Here is a 22,500-nt window from a genome sequence, read left to right as displayed (position 1 = left end):
CAACACACATGGTTAGGAGATCCAGTTAAAAAAAAGTCACAGGTAAAAAAGTCATAGAAAAAAAGTCACAGGAAAAAGTCACATAAATATATCCTAGACAGTGACCCCCACGGGTTTTAACCCGGTATGTATCCACCTTTGCGGCGTGTTTAGTACAACCTCGTTAGGGACTACCGTAAAAACATAAACAAAAGACTGTAAATTGATGTGACTTTTTTCCTAGCCAAAATTTTTACTTTTTTGTGACTTCTTTTCCTTACTTTATTACCGGCCATCGCTTAGGGTGGTCTTCATACAAGCATGCTTTCCGGCACTTTTAAGCACCTTGTCGCCAAACTTTAAACCAAGCATCCAATAAATGCTTGATTTAATCACATGAACTAATGTTCAAAAGTAGCCTAAAATGGCGACAAAAGTTAAGTTACCTTAGGTCTAGTTTTAGTGTCAATACTGAGTACAAAGGCCTAAACTGGTGACAGAAATGAAGTAATCTTAGGCCTAGCTTCAGCGCCATACCTGTAATGAACACACGCAGCTTCGATTTTGCATGAATATTAAAAATATTTGCTACTTGGTACAAAGTTTGGCGGAAAAATGCGAAAAGTTGTAAGAAAACTTGTCTTGTGATAAAGGCCTTATATTTCTAAATATTGCATAGCATTTGTGACTGCTTCCCATACAAGATAGTATTAGCCAACAATTCTTCATACAGCACCAAAGATTACCCATGATGTATACGTATTTCATAAAACAAAAAAATAAAAAGATAACTAAAGCAATCACAAACACGTATCACATACAAGCACATGCATTTCTCAAGAGCACAACAAAGCAAAACTACAATAACTACAAAATCCACATTTCTCGATCATTCTTATGACACCAAAAGGTGTCTTGGCTCCTTACACACAAACAAAAACTAAAGGAAATCAATAGTGATCCACTAAAGCGAAAAGAAGAAGAAGAAGAAAAAAAGGAGGAGGAGGGGGAGGGGGAGGAGGAGGAGGAGGAGGAGGAGGAGGAGGAGGAGGAGGAGGACTGGAGAAGCAATAGCAACACAAGCAATCACTCACCGGGTCGAGCAATCCGTCCCGAGACGTTTTCCTCATTTTGCAGTGGAAGTCTGGCCTGAAAAGGGGGGGAGGGGAGAGGGAGTCCTGAAGGTGGGGGAGTAGCAGGAACCGTAGGATATGTAGATAAGAGGATGAGGAATGAGAGACACTGCTGGGTAAGAGAGAGAGAGAGAGAGAGAGAGAGAGAGAGAGAGAGAGAGAGAGTATGGGAAAACTGGCTACTTGGCTTGAGAAGGATATAAAGAGGATATAAGAATAAATGAGTTTTTTAGGAATAATTAAGGGCTGGATAAGGCGAAGATATCAGGACTATAAATGGAGGAAAAGAAGGATATCAAGAAATAGGTATCAAGACAATAAAGAAAGAGTAAATAGGAAAGGATATGCTCTATGAGCGAAGGAGGAAAACTGGTTTGCCCAGAGTGGAAGTAGAGAAGGCAAAGGAGAGGGAGGGGGGGAGGGATGTCTGGGTCTACGGGAGGGTGAGGTAGAGGTGGGGAGGTAGGAGGTGAGTGATCACATTCGATCTGTAAACATCAAGAAGACCTCTCACTTCGAACAACACTCGAATGGAGTCGTTCCTCTCCTCTTAACTGCCCAACAAACACGTTTTTCCTTCTCCTCTCTCGGCGCTGACTTCACAGACGGCCGACATCATTGCACAGACATCACACTGTCTGTGTGTGTAAGCCCCTGGACTGGGTGAGGGAGGGAGGGAGGAGGGAGTGAGAGAGGAGAAGTAGCTTCCGTTGGGTGATGAGTGGACCCTCCTCTTCTTCCCTGGCGAAGTCGTAAGGTTGCACTTGCTGCCTTTTCCGGGTTGTCAGTTCACTTTTCAATCAAGTCGATTGAATTCGCCGTTGTGCAACAACCGGGCAGAAGTGAAACACTACAAATCAAGCAATAAACGTCATCATTTTCACTCATGGATGTGCGAATATCAAAAAGAAAATGCTTTGGGTTACTTGATACATAGGCCTATATCATTAGGCCCGACCAACCAATCACTGAACCCCGCGTGAAAAGATTTAAAACGTCTGAGAGATTTGCTTGAACAAAACTGCAACTTGAAGGACTTGAACCTCAGGCCACACAAGCAGAGTCAAGAGCTACGAAAGCACTTGAATGAAAACACCCACAGGTCAAACTCTCCAAGCAAAACAGGACCGTAAAATCCACACTCGATCAAAACTCTCCCTCGAGGAGAAAACTGTGCGTCTATTCCTAGACCATGACTGGAGCCGCCGCCCAAACAGAAACATCAACATCATACAGAATTACGAGGGAAACCCTATATATATCAAGGGTCTTTTGCTAGTGGTGGTGGTGGTGCTGGTGGTGGAGGAGTGTTGGTGTTGGGGGGAAAGAATGTGTTCGTATGTGTGTGTTGAATTCAAGCCTTGAGTGGCTCATTCGATCTGTATACAATTCCACGTGACGTCACGGACGGGACGTAAACAGTGATGCAACAGTTCTTTGGGGGTTTTCTTTTCTTGCGAGGGTTGGGGTTGTAGGGTTGAGGTTGGGGTTGTAGTAAGGGTTTGGGGATTGTAAGAGGTTGGTGGTTGTAAGAGGTTGGGGATGTAAGGATTATAAGAGGTTGGGATTGTAAGGGGTTGGGGTTGTAAGGGGTTGGGGTTGTAGAGGTTGAGGTTATAAGGGGTTGGGGTTGTAAGGGGTTGGGGTTGGGGTCGTAAGAGGTTGAGGTTGTAAGGGGTTGGGGTTGCAAGGGGTTGGGGTTGTAAGGGGTTGGGGATTGTAGGGGTTGGTGGTTGTAAGAAGTTGGGGTTGTAAGAGGTTGGGGTTATAAGAGGTTGGGGTTGTAAGAGGTTGAGGTTGTAAGGGGTTGGGGGTTGTAAGAGGTTGGTGGTTATAAGGGGTTGGAACTATAAGGGGTTGGGGTTGTAGGAGGTTCGAGTTGTAAGGGGTTGGGGCTGTAAGAGGTTGGGGCTGTAAGAGGTTCGGGTTGTAAGGGGTTGGGGTTGTAAGAGATTGGGGTTGAAGTTGTAAAGGGTTGAGGGTTAGGGTTGTAAGGGGTTGGGACTGGGGTTGTAGGAAGGTTGCCAGGCTCTCCAGAAGACACAATGGGCTTCATGTAGGATGGGGGGAAGCGAAGGATACCGATATCCTACTGCCAATCCTATTCCCAGACAAACAACGAAACATGACTTACAAATCACATTTCACAACAAAATGAAACAACTATAACAATACATAGGTAAACAGCCATTATACAAAACAAACAGATGGAGAAACATAGACAAAGAACCATTCTACACAGGCAACAGGTAAGTTTTTGTAACAGCAAAGTCCTATTACCTTACTAACATAACAAAAACAGTTGCACTTCCACACAGGTGCATAGCATTCCTTTGGCTCTCCTGATATTTTGCTGCTTTTTTGTACTGTGCACTGTATTTGTTCCTTTGTTGACTTGCATTTTCATTATTATTATTATTATTATTATTATTATTATTATTATTATTATTATTATTATTATTATTCAGAAGATGAATAATAATAATGCTATCCTCTTTATCCCTTTTATTGATTTTCATTATTATTATTATTATTATTATTATTATTATTATTATTATTATTATTATTATTATTATTATTATTATTATTTTCTAAGAAATAGAGTAAAAAATATTCTAAAATTCTAGGTTTAAAACTGACCTGTAACCTCCAAGAATAGGTCAAGGTATATATATATATATATATATATATATATATATATATATATATATATATATATATATATATATATATATATATATATATATATATATATATATATATATATATATATATATATATATATGTATATATACACATTTTTTTACTTATACCTAGTAGCTCTACAGTAGATATCGCCATTCTGATTACAAAACACTAAAGCTGACTGCTTACCAGGTGCAAAAACACACACACACACACACAAATACACATACACCATCACACACACAAACATCCACAATCAACCGAAAAACAACGAACAAATCAAAACACACACAACAAGAAAACAAAACACACGTCTGCAATGTACCAGATAAGAAATGAAAAAGTCTCTCCAAGGTTATTTCTGCCCCCATTTAAAAAACTCCTAAGTCATTAATCCGACTGTAATTGGGGTGGACCTTCACCACTTAATTAGGGGGTGTAATTACATGTATTAAGCCCATCCCCAAAAAAAAAAAGATTTCTCCCCCCCCTCCCTCTCCTTGGCAAGACTTGCGGTGTAATTCTGCATGATAAGTTTTTCGTAATTTATCTGGAAACATTATACAGGTACCAGGAATAGATGATTGGTTAAATGGAAACAAATACTACCTGCAGGTACTGAAATAGGTGTAAATAATAATAATAATAATAATAATAATAATAATAATAATAATAATAATCAGAAACTCGATGTCTCTGGAAAGCATCTTAGCAATTATTTCTGGGATGAGGTTGCTAGCCTTACACCCTTGTCCCAAGAGTTGTCACAGCAGCTTTCATTGGTTGCCACCCAATCAAGTAATGACTAGACTCAATGTTGCTTATCGTGAATGATTTAGTGACTACCTACATTCAGAATTAATGGCCCTAAAAGATTATTTGTTGATTACTTGCAAACTGGTTCCAACCCACAGGAAGTTGGTGATTATCTGAGAGAGAGAGAGAGAGAGAGAGAGAGAGAGAGAGAGAGAGAGAGAGAGAGAGAGAGAGAGAGAGAGAGTCATTCATTATGCATATCTCCAAGCAAACCTCTTCATATTGCGTACCAGATCCATTGACCTCAAAGGCACAACGGAGCAAGCAGGGACTCTCTCCCCCCTTTAGGGCAGGCACTAGAGAGAGAGAGAGAGAGAGAGAGAGAGAGAGAGAGAGAGAGAGAGAGAGAGAGAGAGAGAAGAGTTAATCCCTTAAAGTTCTTCCTGATACCTCCACCCAAAACAAAGGTTCCTTTTTTCGTTCATTTTTTTATTCTCGTGAAAGATTGAAGACACTGCTAGTCCAGGTACCCCTCCCCTAACCCCCTCAAGAACAAGAGAGGTACCAGGCTCTCTGCAAAAAAAAAAAAAAAAAAAAATCCGAAGGCAAGATAAAGGTTTATGGAAACAAAAGGCTGAAGAACAGAGACAATAATAATAAAAAAGGCAGAGATAAATATATATATATAATATAATAATAATAAAATAAAGCTAAGAGAATTTATAAAGCCATGCTGGTCCCTATACCCTGGAAAGATGAGGGTAGTGGTCGCGGCTAAAATGCCCCTGCCTTAGTAAAATACCGAGAGTTACTGAGGTTTGCAGCAAACTTTATCAATTTAATGGAAGTGGCAATGAAATATGCTTTGCCCAGAAAACCAAGAGTGTGCGAGAGAGGTACTTGAGCAACCATTTACCTCGATGAGGCTGAAGAATACCTCGTCGAAGCCCTCCCAATATTTGCACTCTGACAAAGCGCTGATTATTATTATTATTATTATTATTCGCAACATGAACCCTATTCGTATGGAAGGAGTAACAGAGGGTAATAGGAAATACAGAAAGAAGCGTTCAGTCATCACAAATGAGGAAAATAAAATAAATCAATAAATAAAAAGATAAAAATGTAAGCAAATTATTAAAATGCCAGTAGAACCGTTTTGAGCACCTATGTTACCTCTCTCTCTCTCTCTCTCTCTCTCTCTCTCAACTGCTGATTTGTTCCTTCTATCAAATAATACTAGTCTCCAAGAAAACTCTCTCTCTCTCTCTCTCTCTCTCTCTCTCTCTCTCTCTCTCTCTCTCTCATGCTGATTTATTCCTAACATCAAATAGCACTAGATTTGCAAGAAAAGGCTTCTATAACATTCCTGCTTATGGCCTCATAGAAAACGGAAAACAAAAACATAAAATAGAAAACGTAACAAATCACAACATTCCTGACACCCGGGAGGCGGTGTTATTTTTTTTCTTCTTCTTCTCGTCAAGCCCTTGGGAAACGACAGGTGTTGAAGCGCGACAGATGTCGTCACGGGTCTAATGATTACGAAATGTTACTCGACCTGATGCCTGAGAGAGAGAGAGAGAGAGAGAGAGAGAGAGAGAGAGAGAGAGAGAGAGGGGGAATGAGAGTTCGTGTCAGCCCGGTCTGACGTATAATGTCGTCTTGTTGGCCTATTTTATCATTTTAAAACTTCACAATTACAATTTTTTTTAAGTTATATCAATTATTCTTACAGGGAAGCGGCAGCGCAAGCTTATTTATCTAATCAATCAGTGCAATTATTTTTAGCTCCTGTTTGTCTATATGACCATCACACACATAATATACTGTACGCTCAATATCTTTTTTGATTTGTCCAGTCACTCATCTAATCTTTAAAAAAACTGCGCAAAATGCTAGAAAATATATAACTAATAAAACAGAAACACGTCATTAGGACATAAAGAAGTTTAAAGAAGGTATTTTTTCGGTTTCTTTGGAACTGAAGTGTCAAGGAAGCATGGTCCTCGAGAAAAGGAATTAATCACAAAATCAAGAAATAGGTCAAGGTCAAACGGAACCTCAAGGTCACTGAATCTAAGTCTGACTGAAGTGTCCTTGCCATGATGCATTTGTGGATGCTTTTTATTAAGAAACAGGCCTACAATGTTCCAGCAAAACTAATTGCATAATTGAGAAATATTAGGTCTAGGACTCTAGGTCATCACATTTTGGTATTGTTTAAGTGTTCTTGCAAGGCTGAGCCTCTGTATATATGAAGCTACAGTTATGCAAACAGCCTTCAAGGTGTTTATAAAGTGAGCCAAAAGTAAAATAAAAATAAAGTGAGGTCGAGATTTTTGGTAAGACTGAAACGCTCTCACCAAATCACCAAAACGTATTTGTACAAGACGTTTTATGAGGTTATCTCACAACATACAAAACGGGAAAGACTGACTAAAGAACGGGCATAGCCAACACCATATGCCCTGCCATGAGAATGGTGAGGCATAAAAACACCATAAACATTACAGAATGGATGAGTACCCTATGAATACCGCTATGCAGAAGGCACTATCCAATTTGTACAAGGAACTAGGCTTACCTAGGCTTACATTCCTTGATGAACTCTCTCAATCTTTGGTGTTAGTCTTTATCTTAATTCTTAAAAAGTTTGAGTGTCCCAGATTCCCTAATAACAAAACAATTCGTTGTCTTAGTCCGTTGCTACCATCAGAGAAGGCTAAAAGACAATAATATTGCTAAGGGAAGAATGTACTCTGGGAGTAACCAGAAATGACACTGGCTCTTGGCACTGTTCAAGAATTTCCTCCTAGTTCTGACTTTCCTGTTAGCTCGGAACGATCCTTAAATTCACATATTTTGACATACGGCACTATTTGGGCATACTGGTTTCGCCATTAAGGCTCTGAACGACTTTAAGGTGCTTTTTCAACAGTACAAACATTTTAAGTACTTGAAGCACTTTACTCTAGGACGTCTACGTTCTGACGGTCGAAGTAGGCGTTACCTTGAGTACTCACAGATGATACCAAGTACATAAGCATTTCACTGCTACATCTCTCCTAGTTTCATTTTCAAAGTTATTAAATGCTACTGAACACTACTCTCACGTATAGTCTGCTTTCAGAGCTACTTATGCCACCAGCAAATGCTTCAAAGTTCACAAATATTCACTACTTGAAACCCTTAGAAATTTCCAAGTTTCAACCAAGTGACTCATTAAGTTCCCTGAAATCCAGTGATAGAGCCTGACTCACTACAGGTTACAGCTACTTTAGGCTTTATCACACACATGAATACCAATATTTTTCACTTTTAATCTTTGTACAAGCAATGTGTGACAAGAATAAGCGTTTTTTTTTTTATGTGACTAGGGACCAGCTGATAACAGTGTTACTCAAAATGGCTAGTGATACACCAGAAATGTATCGAAGATGTAAAAGGAAACAGCTTTACAGAGTGCTCTATTTCTTTTATTACCACTTTAGACTCATATCACCTGATAAAATACTCTATATTTTGATAAAAAATACATTTACAATTCAATACTAACTATTTGTATGAGTCTAGTCAGACCCATAAAAAAATTGTGCAGAACAACAAAACATGACACACACATCAATCGCTATCCGCGATAAATGTGCAAGCAATCAGTTCCTTTGTTTACAAGTCTAAAACACATTTTGTCCTGTCCTAGTTACACGCTATGTAGTTCGCTTGATGGCACCACAGCTGACGTGCAGAGAGTCGTGCTTTGGACATTGACACGACAACTGACACATGGCGATGCCAGGCTCTAAATGGCTTAATATATGACTTCACGCAATCGTGACGGCTCTCTCCAAAACCCACGTTTTCAAGAGCTGTTTGGGAGTATAAACAGGTCGATTCGTTGAGTGATTTGTTGATGTCCTGTGACATCGCAAAGGCTATGATTATCAAAGCAGGAAATGTGTTTGTGATTGCAAGTTAGATAGATTAATAACAATATATAAAGTCAACTCTTGAATCAACGTGAATTGTTAACTTTCATGCATAGGTATTTAGGGAAAAATGTTTAAATTCAAGCGTAGGTTACATTTCTCAAATTCTGCAAACCAATATATAATTTATACACACACACACACACACACACACACACACACACACACACACACACACATATATATATATATATATATATATATAAATGTTTATAAATAAAATAAAATGTTACATTAAACACGGTCTAAGATGTAATCAATATTTTCTCCACTGAGACTCAGAACTTTCTAAGGAGCTGTTAAAATCTCACAGTGCAAGCCTTCAGAACAAAGAATTCCCTTCCAATATAAAAAAAAAAAAAAAAAGACAACCACAGCTCAAGAGAAGGAAAACTACATCAAAACAAGCAAAATTAAAAAACAACAACTAACCATCAGAACAAAGAAACAGTATCTTCAAGAGTTACGTAACCGAGAAAGATGTTCTTTTCCCATTAAGAGTTGCCCAGTTATGAAAAAGCAAGTTGTGGTCTGGTCACGCTACAGAAATCCCTCGATTATGGAGAGAAAAAAAAAAAACTCCAAGGAGTGAGAGACTGAGGAAAAACAAACAATTCTGACGAAATTCCAACGGTCTTAGGTGGCGATGGAGTGACCACATGACCCCTACATAGACCGATAGGACTAAGTGTCTACAGCTCGGGTTTACGGCATAACGCCACATGACAACACTGGGTGGACCGACATATTGGCACTTTTTAAATTCTAAGAGAAAAGTGCGTGAAACTGAAATTGAAAATTACATGCGGCACACTTTCTAAACCATTATATATATTGAAAATAATCACGTAACTCCTAGAAGCCAGTGTGGAACACTTGGCTCATGCAGAACACTTCTACAAAACACTTGACAACAGCCGCTTTTGAACTTTTAAATTCCAGACAAAAATGTCTGAAGTGAAGAGTTCTCTTTTCACATTTAAATAAAACACTGTATGTTTTGGAAAAGCCACCTTTGCACTTTTAAAATATAGCGAAATAATGAGTAAATTTTAACTGCCTCAAATTTACAAATCACATACGTTTTTCAATCATTAGATTTTGTAAAAGTTATTATAATGGCCTACACCTTAAGCCACTTAACAAATATATCAATATAAAATAACTCAACGCCAACTCCCAGAGCAGTCAAATCACTTCAAAAGTAAAAACACTTCAATACAGAGCAGTAAAATCACTACAAAGTAAAAACACTTCAATATAGAGCAGTAAATTCACTTAAGAGTAAAAAAGAACACTTCAATTACCGCAAACACTTAAATCACACAGATTCACTTAATCACAGAACTGATGCACCACTTTGGAAAGAACGAAAGTAAAAAAAAAACAAAAACTCGTTTCTCTCCCATCTCTTTTTCCCTCTGAATAATCCTCAATCTTCCACGAGCGTGAAGTCAGGAAAAAAAAAAGGGGTGGAGGAAAACCTCTATATCCGAAGGCATATCCGATGTGAGGGAGAGAAGTGAGGGAAAGAGAGAAGGAGAGGGGAGAGAAAGAGAAGGCACCAACCAACCACCGTCTCGCCCTCACTCGCTGGACGTCTAACCAAAACTGAATAGGAGCCATGTGCTGACCTTGAAGGAAAACCTTAATCCCCTCACAACGTGAATGCCCTCTTCTCTCTCTCTCTCTCTCTCTGGCTCTTTAATATCATTATTATGTTTATTTAGTTAAGTATATGCATTGCTCTTATCAGTCCCAAAACTAAGTATAGGGTGAGTCACGAACATATTCACCTTGTTCTGTAGACTATAACTCTCTCTCTCTCTCTATGACTGTTTAATATCATTAATATGTTTATCTAGTTACGTCTAAACGTATATATCTACATATAAACCATTTTTGTAGTTGCAAAGCTGGGTACAGGGTGAGTCATGAAAACATGCATCTAGTTATTTAAAGTATAACTCTCTCTCTCTCTCTCTCTCTCTCTCTCTCTCTCTCTCTCTCTCTCTCTCTCTCTCTCTCTCTATTTATGCCTCTACTGCTCTCTAATATCATTATTATATTTAACATGTTTATTCAGTTACGTATAAATGTACAAACCTACACAAAAACATTTTTACAGTCGTAAAACTGGGTACAGGGTGATTCACAAGTCATGAACATATTCATCTAGTTCTATAGACTATAATTCTCTCTCTCTCTCTCTCTCTCTCTCTCTCTCTCTCTCTCTCTCTCTCTCTCTCTCTCCTAGCGCCGTGTGTGTGCGTGTGAAGTCTAAATTCACTAAACGAAGCGTAAAGCCCAACATTTAATGCCACCAAGTGTGCACATCATGACGAAGGACCCTGACATGAAAGGGGTATCGCTTACAAGGTGCAGAAATCATGTTAGTTCGTAAGCATTTTAATTTTTCAAAGGATATAAACACGACTGGTTCAACTCTCTCTCTCTCTCTCTCTCTCTCTCTCTCAATTTCACACCTGGAGTCACTCCACGCCGCGTCTCATATTCGTGGCCCCCGGTTACGAATTGTATTTTGATACCTTTCGTCTTTTCCTGACTTATTTTATCACGTTTTTCAACTATTTCGGATTTTAGATCGACACATATGCCACAAATGCGTGATGTACGTGCTGAATATAAAAATAAAAGTAAACATACACACACAAGTACACACGTGAAGAACTAACATAGGCCTACTTCAGTTCATATTGTGAAAGCAAACAGAATGTATATACAAAATATTCAGGGTAACCAAGTAATGTCGGGTCGATATATTTGAAAAAAATTATGAACATGATTAGTCTAAACCTCTTGATTGGTCTAGAGATTTACTGTCATGGTTTACTTTCTTAGTCTAGAAATTTACTGTCGTGGTTTACTCTCTCAAGTAAAAGGGAACAGTTAATAGGCCTACAACATCATTACAAAGGCTTAATACTCAAAAACCTGCGACAGACATTAGGGATCAGGTACTAGCGGCCGTGGGTCACAGCGAGGCTTGAAACCAAGTACGTGAATTTATTCGGGACATGAGTAAGGCGGCAAGATACTGCCGGAGAAGAAACAGCCATCTCTATGCATGGCAGCATTGGAAAAATCCGTCAGAAACTTTCATAAAGGTGGAAAAATATTCAATATGCCGTTTTCCCTTAAATTACTGGCGATATATCTCTTCCGGGCGCCAATGTCTCAGAAAAAAAGGGGTGGGGGAGAGAGGGAACCAGGGTTTCAAGGAACCTCCTTGCCGGGTTCCTTCCTAAAAAGAAAACGTTGATACGAACAACGAGCTTTTTCGGCCAACAAAGAAATGCCCCGCCAAGCACGATAATTGCCTTGGATTCAATACCTAAAATGAAAGAAGAATTCTGGGCATTTGCTGTCGACCTGTAATAGAAAACTGATCACTGGGAGAAGAATAACGGCGCTCTTTCTTGTGAGAATAAAAGAAGCAATTATAATTTTAACTAATAGCACTGAAAGGCTTAAAGAAAAAAAATGGTAAACCGGTCACCTGACCAGTAACAAGGAGCTCGAACGGCGCAAACCTTCCCCCCTCCTCCCCCAACAACCTCCCACACCCCACAACCCAACTGACCGTTATAGTTGCCAGCTAGTTTTATTTATCATCTAAGGAAAGGAACATTTCCCGTTAAATCTTCCACTTGAGTTGACTTTAATCTACTTAGGTCAACCCAGGCCAAAAGTATGGCCGGCCCAACGTGAAATATAGCGGCGATTCAGCTTTTATATAAGAAGGCAACTTATTATACTCCAGACACCTCACTCAACCCTGGTCTTTCTTCCTCCTCCTCCTCACTTGGCTGGAGAGAGAGAGAGAGAGAGAGAGAGAGAGAGAGAGAGAGAGAGAACAACAAACCCATTGGTGAAATGGAGAGGCGAGATTTTCTTCGACTTCTTTGTTTCAAGATCATGTAATTGGAAAAGTAGTTCCTGCCACAATTTTTAATGCTCTGTTGGGGCTAGATTAAAATGTGGTTTTCTTCATCTAATCAAGTGCATACTTAGAGGTTATAAAATATTAAATATTAAATATAAATATAAGTCAAATTTATGGTACCAACTGGGTATAAAATTTCATTGCAAGCTGTAGAGTCTAGACTACTTACTCTCTGGTAATGGAAATAATAACAGATACCCTTTAAGAAAATATACGAATATTTAAGTATAATTCTAATGTCCTCTTCAAAGACAAGATAATACTAACCTCAAATGCAGTGAAAACTGTTAATATAATGGTGTATAATGATGCTATACATCCTCAACAGATAAAATTGGAAGCACAGTATCTAACGGCTCTCTAATTATTTGTAAGGCTGTGACACTTGTTTGGCGTCATTATAAAAAACACAACAAACACAAAACAAGGAAATACAAGCACAAATAAGGCACACTCAGTACAATTACACACACACACACACACACACATATATATGTGTGTGTGTGTGTGTGTATAAGGTGTTAAAACCTAAGATGTCTCCGTAGACCCAAGTATTTATGTACCTGATGGTTACTCAACTTCCGAATCACCGCCCGGCTGGATAATAAAGCATAAGGTTAGCAACTTAGCAACTCCCCCCCAAATTCCTCCCAGAAAAACCACAAGGACGACCCTTCCTAGAGTCATCGCCTTGATATATAAATATGAATATACGTAAAAACAGCCTCAAAATTTGATAAAACCTTCTCTTTTCACACCTGAACGAAGAACCCGGAACACTTGGAACTGAATCGAGCCTAATCTCTGCCAGTTATTCACAATCACGCAACAGAATGGCATATCATCGCACGATTTCTTCACAAGATTAGATGTTTTTGTTGAAGGCATGCATGTGCTTGTATTATAAATAGCATGCAAGCATATCTTGATGGAGGGGGAGGGGTTTGTAAGAGTGTTTGTGTGTGTGTGTGAAAAGGTACTCATGATCAAGTGGTTATGATAACATTTATCTGACTAGGGAGAGTTCCTTTAACTGAAGAATTCATTTTGGTTATGTCTACCTATGCAATGATTTATGTACCTAGTAATTAGTTACCTGTTGTGGGTTACAGTCACAGTGAGGCTAGCAACCTCATCACAAACTCTCTGAGATAAGCGACCACCGTCTAGGAAAAGGTTTACGGATAAACATTTACATAAACATGCGAATACACATGTATGTATAACATACAGAGAGAGAGAGAGAGAGAGAGAGAGAGAGAGTCAGTGGTGAAGAAGTAGTTTTTAATAATTCTTTTACTCGAGAGAGAGAGAGAGAGAGAGAGAGAGAGAGAGAGAGAGAGAGAGATAAAAACAGTCTGTGGTCAAGAACTAGTTTTTAATAATTCTTTTACTCGACGAAAGCTTCAGAGAGAGAGAGAGAGAGAGAGAGAGAGAGAGAGAGAGAGAGAGAGAGAGAGAGAGAGAGATTAACGGTTCTATGGGAAGATATTACCTTTGAGAAGGGCAAGCGGATTTGCCCACGCTCGGTATAAATTCTCCCTTTCCAATACAATCCGCAAGTAAACGGCTCTTATGAAACGGTTTTAAGCCCTCAGGAAAGGGGAACAGAGAGAGAGAGAGAGAGAGAGAGAGAGAGAGAGAGAGAGAGAGAGAGAGAGAGAGAGAGATTAGTTCAGGAAATGTTTCAATCATCTTTTGTGTGCTTCGGAAAACAGCCTGAATTTATACACACATATACTGTATATATGAGGAACCTTTATTAATATATATATATATATATATATATATATATATATATATATATATATATATATATATATATATATATATTAAGAAGCTGAGAAAAGACTTAGCAAAAAAAAAGTTAACAGACTAAAAGTGGTCAAGGCTTTGAGGTGGTGTAGTCATGTTGAGGGAATTGGAGAATACATGTTACTAGCAAGGAAAGAAAGGCGTAAAATAAGGCATGGAAATTACTGGGTAGTGAAATTGTTAAAAGGACTAGATGTGACATACAAAAATCAAAATATGGATAACTCGTGTAGAATATAATATCCTCCTGCTAACTGCTTGACTATGTAAATATATTAAATGGCTGGGAGACGATCACAGTAAATCCACAAAGGGATTTAGTGGGATTATGCTGGGATTTATCTGTCACAAGGTGGAATTGACGTATTTTTTTTATTTGTGTGTTTTTTTTTTAAGTCAGTCATCTTACAGGAAATTGGACATAAGTAAATAAAAGTGCGAAAATCGAAACCTGAAGAAAATATAAAATGTTTTGTATACTGCTCCCATCGTGAGCAATTGTCTAATATATACTTACAGCCATTACAGTTTATATTATTTCTAAATCAATGTTGATGTCTCTGAAGAAACTTTTCCTTGTAAGTGCCACTTGGAACAAGAGAAAACTCATGACTAATCAAGGTATGTACATAAAGTTCAATATAAATATATACACACATTTAAATGTACATACACGAGTACACATATACATATATATATATACACACATATATATTATATTATAATCAACTCACACAAACACAAAGGAAGCGATACTGAAATACAATTAAACAGGTCAACAGGTGATAAACACTTACATGAACATGCATATATTCCCTCTGAATTGAAATAATGAAATATATAACAACCGAACAAAAAATATAAAAAAAATACAAAAATTAAAATATCAAAAAGACAAAAAAAAAAAATAAATAAATAAAGAGTTACCTAGGGTACAAATTTCAATTGGATCCCTTGAAGAGAAATATGCCAAGAAAGAGGTCGAAAGGAGAACGGAAGGAGATGAGGAGAGGGGAGAATGGAAGGAAGGGGGGAGGGGGAGAGGAAAGGGGGAGGGATAGCCAAAGGCAATTAAGTATCCCATCCATTTCACTTAAATATTACTGGACTATTTCTCTCCTTCAGGAGAGAGAGAGAGGTCTGAAGGGCGATTTTAATAAGAAAAAAAAAAAAAGAGTCGTCACACACACACACACACATATTCTGAAGAGTGATTTTAATAAGAAAAAAAAAGAGAGAGAGAGAGAGAGAGAGAGAGAGAGAGAGAGAGAGAGAGAGAGAGAATATCTGAGAATTGCTTCACAATGATGATATACTTGTACATTCTCACTACTGAACACACTTTCTCTCACTGAACAATTACTTCATCAATGATGATAGGTATACAAAACGAAAATATATCACATTCTCAGGAACGAAATATACCTGAATTACTTCACAATGATGATTATATATATATATGAACACGCACTTATATATATATATATTTTTTTTCTCTCTCTCTCTCCAATTCTACTTATCATAACACTCGACTAACAACCAGGTACATAATTCAATACTTAGATCAGCACAAAACGAAAATATATTATTCTATTTTTCGCCTTGTTCAGGAATTCCTCGATTTTGACCCGAAATTGGTACCACTGTATGTAAGTGGGGGAGAGAGAGAGAGAGAGAGAGAGAGAGAGAGAGAGAGAGAGAGAGAGAGAGAGAGAGAGAGAGATAGAGGTCCTGGCCCTGGCAAAGTTTTGAATGGAGCCTCATTAGAGTTTCACAGTGTGGGACGGCCGAGGATTTATCCAGCATCAGAGTTGGGCGATCGCTCCCTACGAATTTCTTCTTATTTTTTTGCCTGTCTCGGTGGCAGAGCACTAAGGACTGATGAAAGACGAAAGTTGGTAAACTTATTGTTGCAAAATTTTAATACAGATTTCTTTGAAACAATTAATAATAAAAATTAATGGGAAGTGTAAATAAAATTCTGAGAGAGAGAGAGAGAGAGAGAGAGAGAGAGAGAGAGAGAGAGAGAGAGATAACTAGTGTGGAAATCAAATTACTGAGGAACTTCAATACAAATTTCTGGGAAACAATTAACAACGAAAACTAATGAGCAGTGTTAAAAAATCCCACAGAGAGAGAGAGAGAGAGAGAGAGAGAGAGAGAGAGTAACTACGAATTGCTCAGTTCAGCACAGATTTCTGTACTCTCTCTCTCTCTCTCTCTCTCTCTCTCTCTCTCTCTCTTCTCTTTCTCTCTTTTCTTTTTGAGAGTAAAAAAATAATTCGTTTCACGTTAAGGAAGTCAATATAAAAACTTGTGTTCATTTAAACAGGTTAATTAGATTCAAGATTATTCGTGAGAACTTGAGTGTTGCCAAGGATTAAAATCTCTCTCTCTCTCTCTCTCTCTCTCTCTCTCTCTCTCTCTCTCTCTCTCTCTCTCTCTCTCTCTGGGGGAGGAGAATTAGCCAACTACTTGTCGTAAGGATAAATACAAATATATTTTGTCATTTATTTACATTTTACTAAAACGTAAGCAACGTGTACTTACAAAAAAAAGGAAATGCTATGATATTAAAAAATGTAAATAATGCAGTTTTCATTTTCACCAAATTCTCATGAATGAAATTAATGCAAGAAGTGGAATCATTGAAAAAAAAAGCAAGAAGTGGAATCATTGTAAAAAAAAAAAAGTAAATGAAATAATTTTATTTATTACGAATCCAGTTTTCACTCTGATAGCATTTAGTAAATAAAAGTAGTACAGGAACTGAAAATCTTTGTAAAAAAAAAACAAATAAATTAAAAAAGTGTTAATTACTACGAACGGAATTTCACTTTTGATCAAATTCCCATAAACAAAAGTAACGCAAGTAGTGAAAATTAAACATAAAAACAAAAATAAATAAGTAAAGTACTACTGATCCCACAAGTGAAAAACTGTAAAAAAAGAAATAAAAATGAGAAAAAAATGTTAATTACTACAAACGCAATTTCACTTTTGATCAAATTCTCATAAAAAAAGTAATGCAAGAAGTGAAAATAAACATAAAAGCAAAAATAAATATAAGAAAAATATTACTGATCCCACAAATGCGCGCAAGCTCACAATCTCCTTGTAACTCATGATTCAGAAGACTGGGGGTCACTTACTGAAGGCTATTGAAATACCACTCTTAATTACCTATGCAAAATACAAACACACACCGATTAAACTCATGCTGTCAGTCAAATTTTAAACTTAGATTATTAAAAAAAAACATGAAGTAGCCTTGCTTGTTTCGTTTTTAAAAGAGGAAAAATTCAATGATAAATTGCAATGCAATATTTTCAAAAGGCATGAATTGACGTTCTTGTTTCAGATACAAAAGGAGGCAGTGTTAAATCCCCCATTACCTAACAAAACTTAACAAAAAAGCAAAATAAAAAAGAAAAAAATGACTTTTTCTTAAAAGAAATTATATTGGAAATAGGCAGAGAAAAAAAATTATTTTTGCTTAAAAAATTATCCAAAATCTCACTGAACCAAGACCTTCCCTTCCTCGCCAGAGAGAGAGAGAGAGAGAGAGAGAGAGAGAGAGAGAGAGAGAGAGAGAGAGAGAGAGAGAGCGTATGGGGGTGGGGGGGATGGGGAAGATTCACCTCGCTAACTTCTGGTCCAGCTGACGACTGAGAGAGAGAGAGAGAGAGAGAGAGAGAGAGAGAGAGAGAGAGAGAGAGAGAGAGAGAGAGAGAGAGAGTTGACAAAACTAACTTGGGGAGGGGGATGGGATCTCCGGGAATCTTCTACTCATTCCAGAAGGAATTCCCATCTCACTAGGCAGCTGACTGATGGAATCACTTCCCCCTGGCGTCGCCACTTAAACTTTTCCCGAAACTTCTTGCTCGGCCTCGCAAATGGGCTTCTCCCAGGGTCGGACATGCAATCAAGACTGCGCTCTTAAAACTTTGATTTCATTAAATGAAATATATATATATATATATATATATATATATATATATATATATATATATATATATATATATATTCAGTACACAATCCCGTGCATAACAAGAATTTTTCCTGACTCACATCAGGATCGAACCCCGGTAATTCAATTATTAAAAGGCAAGGGGGTCAGGTGGTACGTCCTTGCCTTTCCACTGAAAAGCCTGGGTTCGATTCCGGTGTGCGTCAGAAATATATATATATATATATATATATATATATATATATATATATATATATATATATATATATATATATATATATATATATATATATATATATTATGTATTACAGGCAATTTGAATTCTTCGTTTCCCTATCACGGTACCATTGTGTTGGGAATTTCGAATTTTTGTCTCAGAAATTATAGAATTTATTTTTTGATGCCAAGAGCCGGAGAAGAACAGAAAACATGAGAAATAACAATTTAACAACAAACAAATCTGAGTACAATTACTAAAACAAAGTTATTTGCTATATTCGCCAATTTGTATAACCCCTGGTCTCATGTCTTCCTAATACATATAACGAAGGGGGTGAGGTGTTAAGTCTGGCATATTTTATATACGTATAAAATATGTAATCAGTATACATGTTTCATACATATACCAATTTCGTATACATACCAAATGTTAGAGCAAAGAAATTGTCACCGATGATTTCATCACTTACCTGAAAGACAAAATGGTCAAAATTAGATAAAAATAGTTTGAAAGATAATAATAATAATAATAATAATAATAATAATAATAATAATAATAATAATAATAATAATGAATTTCGTCACCTTATAGCGATTGTAAAATGAGTAAAATAATTCCACGGTAATAAATAGATAAAAAATAATTGAAAGATAATAATAATAATAATAATAATAATAATAATAATAATAATAATAATAATAATGCCTGTTTTTCGTTATTTTACAAAGATTGTAAAATGGGTAAAATAATCCATGGTAATAAAAAACTCTCTCTCTCTCTATACAGTCTTTATAAGTGAGATTTCTTCTTCTTCTTCTTCTTTTTTTCTTCTCTCTCTCTCTCTCTCTCTCTCTCTCTCTCTCTCTCTCTCTCTCATTCCAGAATCCTCCATTAAGATCGTTGATTCCCTCGCCTCTCCCTGATATTTCCTTATCTTTTTTTTCCCTCATTCTTTTTACTTATTCTCTTCTATTTCCCTTTCCGTATTCGTGTTCCATTCGATGTTTGTCTTCCGTCGTTTAATTCTCTCTCATTGTACGAAGAGAGAGAGAGAGAGAGAGAGAGAGAGAGAGAGAGAGAGAGAGAGAGAGAGAGAGAGAGAGAGAGAGAGAGCAAAATTCGGAGAACGTATTGAAATGGTAATAAAGACTGCCTGGGAGTTATTTGTCCAATATTTAAATATAAATAAATATTTATTACCAATTTATCTTTGTATTGATTCAAACATTTATTATATTCTCTGTTTATCGTCTATTCTTTGAGCAAGAAGGAGATACCAAGGAAAACTAAATCTGCTGTTGGTGTTTTAGTCGTGCTCATATTTTCGAAACCTTTGTAGGTTTTATTGCCGTGTTTTTGTTTTCGAAACCAGGTGTTGATGTATTTTTTTGTGTTCCTGTTTTCGAAACCAGGGTAGGGCATTTGTCGTGTTCATTTTTTCGAAACCGGTGATTTTTCTCGTGTTCTTCTTTTCGAAACCGGTGTACGTGACATTGTTTTCGAAACCAGTGTAGGTGTTTTTGTGGTGTTCTTGTTTTCGAAACTGGTGTAGGTGTTTAGTCGTGTTCTTGTTTTCGAAACTGGTGTAGGTGTTTAGTCGTGTTCTTGTGTTCGAAACCGGTGTAAGTGTTTTTTGTTTTCGAAACCAGTGTAGGTCTTTTTTGTTTTCGAAACTGATGTACGTGTTTTTTGTTTTCGAAACCAGTGTAGGTGTATTTGTCGTGTTTTTGTTTTCGAAACCGGTTTAGGTTTTTTTGCCGTGTCCTTGTTTTCGAAGACGTAAATTTCTTGTTTTCGAGACCAGCGTAGGATTTTGGCTTCCGGAACCAGTGCAGGTTTCCTGTTTTCGAAGCAAGCGTACTTGGTCGTGTTCTTGTTTTCGAAACCGGTGTAGATGTTTTTGCCGCGTTCTCGTTTTCGAAAACACGCCCTTCAATCCCTCGTCCCGATAACAAACACTTTAAGAAAAATGCAAACTCTGCCCTAAGACCTTCAGGACGCCTTATGGAAAATCCTACTAGAATCCTGAAGGATTCGGGGGAGAAGCGAGATAACGGATAAAAAAAAAGAGGAAGTATTTCGGATACGAAGGATTTTGAGGACCTGAAGGGCGTTTGGGAATGACATAGGAATATGGAAGACGGATTAATCTTATTAAGTGAGTGTAAACAATGGGGATATGGACTCGATATTCTTCCCCTCTCTTATTCCACGGGTTTGCTTTCTCTCTCTCTCTCTCTCTCTCTCTCTCTCTCTCTCTCTCTCTCTCTCTCTCTCTCTCTCTCTCTCTCTCGTATGTGTATTCTCTCTCTTTTCTATAGGTATACACTTTCTGTCTCTGGTCTGCAGTTTCTCTCTCTCTCTCTCTCTCTCTCTCTCTCTCGTATGTGTATTGCTCTCTCTCTTTTCTTTATATGTGTACTTTGTCATCTGCAGTCTCTCTCTCTCTCTCTCTCTCTCTCTCTCTCTCTCTCTCTCTCTCTCTCTCTCTCTCTCTCTCTCTCTCCATTTATAATCTCTATTACTTTTAAAAATATTTTCTCATGTTCTTTTTAAATAAGCTATTTTTCTCTATATTATTATTATTATTATTATTATTATTATTATTATTATTATTATTATTATTGGTAGAAGATGACAGCTACGTAATCTCTTGAAAGCTACCGGCTATGCTATTATTAACACAGTTAATACACTGTATTACATTACCAACACACAGTTATGGATATTCACATCAATGTGGAGTATTCTTGCATTAACTAAAGCAACAAGAATAAGAAAGACTGAAAAGAAAATCGGAAAATTTAATAAAGCTGTACTCAATTTGAGCAATCAGTCAAATGCAGCCTCAACTAAATAGGATTCTTATAAGACTAAATATATAACAAGGTCGCTGAAGCCGAGTGCTGTATTATATAAATACATAAAGACAAACAAATCGACTAAAGACAAAACTATATGCATGTAAACACCAGTTGAGAGAGAGAGAGAGAGAGAGAGAGAGAGAGAGAGAGAGAGAGAGAGAGAGAGAGAGAGAGAGGACTGATATGCCCAGCTTTTGAAGCATATGACCTTTGAAAAATGTATTGCAAACCCTAAACCAGTTCAAAGTAAACTACAGGAGAAAACCTGATTTATTTTGCCTTATTTACGAGAAAAACTTTGATTTGTGCTGCTTTATTTACATGGAAAATCCTGATTTATTTTGACTTACAGGAAAACCCCTGATTTATGTTGCTTCACTTATAGTATAGGAAAAAATCTGATTTATGTTACCTTATTTATAGGAGAAACCTGATTTATGTTTCCTTATTTATAGGAAAAACCTGATTTATTTTCCCATATAGGATAACCCTTCAATTTATGTTGTCTTATCTATAGGGGAAAACCCGATTTATTTTCCCATATAGGAAAACCTCTCATGTATGTTGCTTTACTTATAGGAAAAACGTGATTTATGTTGCCAAATTTATAGGAACAGACACTGATTTATTTTGCCTTATTTATTCGAAAAAAAACTTGTTCATTTTGCCTTATCTATAAGAAAAACGTGACTTATTCTGTCTTATCTATATGAAAAACCTGATTTACATGATCTTTATAGAAAAATACCGATTTATTTTGCCTCATTTTTAAAAATAAAAAACCTATTTATTTCGCCTTGTCCAGACATCGTGTTAACGATATGAAATAAATAAAGCGTGTTTAATGTTTACAATTTGTTAAAAATGCTTTCAATGTATACATTTCTATGCAATGAATATGGCATATCTATAAAAGACTTCTATTGCTCTACTGAAACGTAAAATCAACAGCTTTCACCGGGTTCATTCGAGGGTCAGAATCACTTCTCTGTGTCTGGTGTCAAGCTGTTGTCATCTTGTCTCTTTGTCTCGTCTCTTTTCACTTCAAAATTTTTTCTCTCCTTCATTTTTCCTTCCCTCGAATGACCTGGGGGGGGGGGGACCTCGGAAAGTGTTTTTCTT

The 22,500-nt window shown here is 37.1% G+C and overlaps 1 protein-coding gene across 9 annotated transcripts in view; it reads right to left on the bottom strand.

The window, feature by feature from the left end:
* ASPP (Ankyrin-repeat, SH3-domain, and Proline-rich-region containing Protein) overlaps positions 1-22,500 on the bottom strand; it is a 391,037-nt gene that overhangs the window by 266,207 nt on the left and 102,330 nt on the right. Inside the window, exons 1-2 of one of the 9 annotated variants that reach the window (XM_067127011.1) lie at positions 10,112-10,129; positions 1,074-1,962 (exon numbers count right to left, since the gene is read on the bottom strand). The exons of the other annotated variants lie outside the window; for them this stretch is intronic. Coding sequence (XP_066983112.1) covers positions 1,074-1,109 — 36 coding nt within the window. The 5' untranslated portion in view covers positions 1,110-1,962; positions 10,112-10,129. Of the gene's footprint in view, positions 1-1,073; positions 1,963-10,111; positions 10,130-22,500 lie in introns of those variants that run through there. 9 annotated transcript variants of the gene reach the window in all.

Source organism: Macrobrachium rosenbergii, chromosome 25 (assembly GCF_040412425.1).
Source record: "Macrobrachium rosenbergii isolate ZJJX-2024 chromosome 25, ASM4041242v1, whole genome shotgun sequence".
NCBI lineage: Eukaryota > Metazoa > Arthropoda > Malacostraca > Decapoda > Palaemonidae > Macrobrachium > Macrobrachium rosenbergii.
The sequence above is the reverse complement of the archived record's forward strand: the minus strand, read 5'-3'. Positions and strand labels throughout refer to the sequence as shown.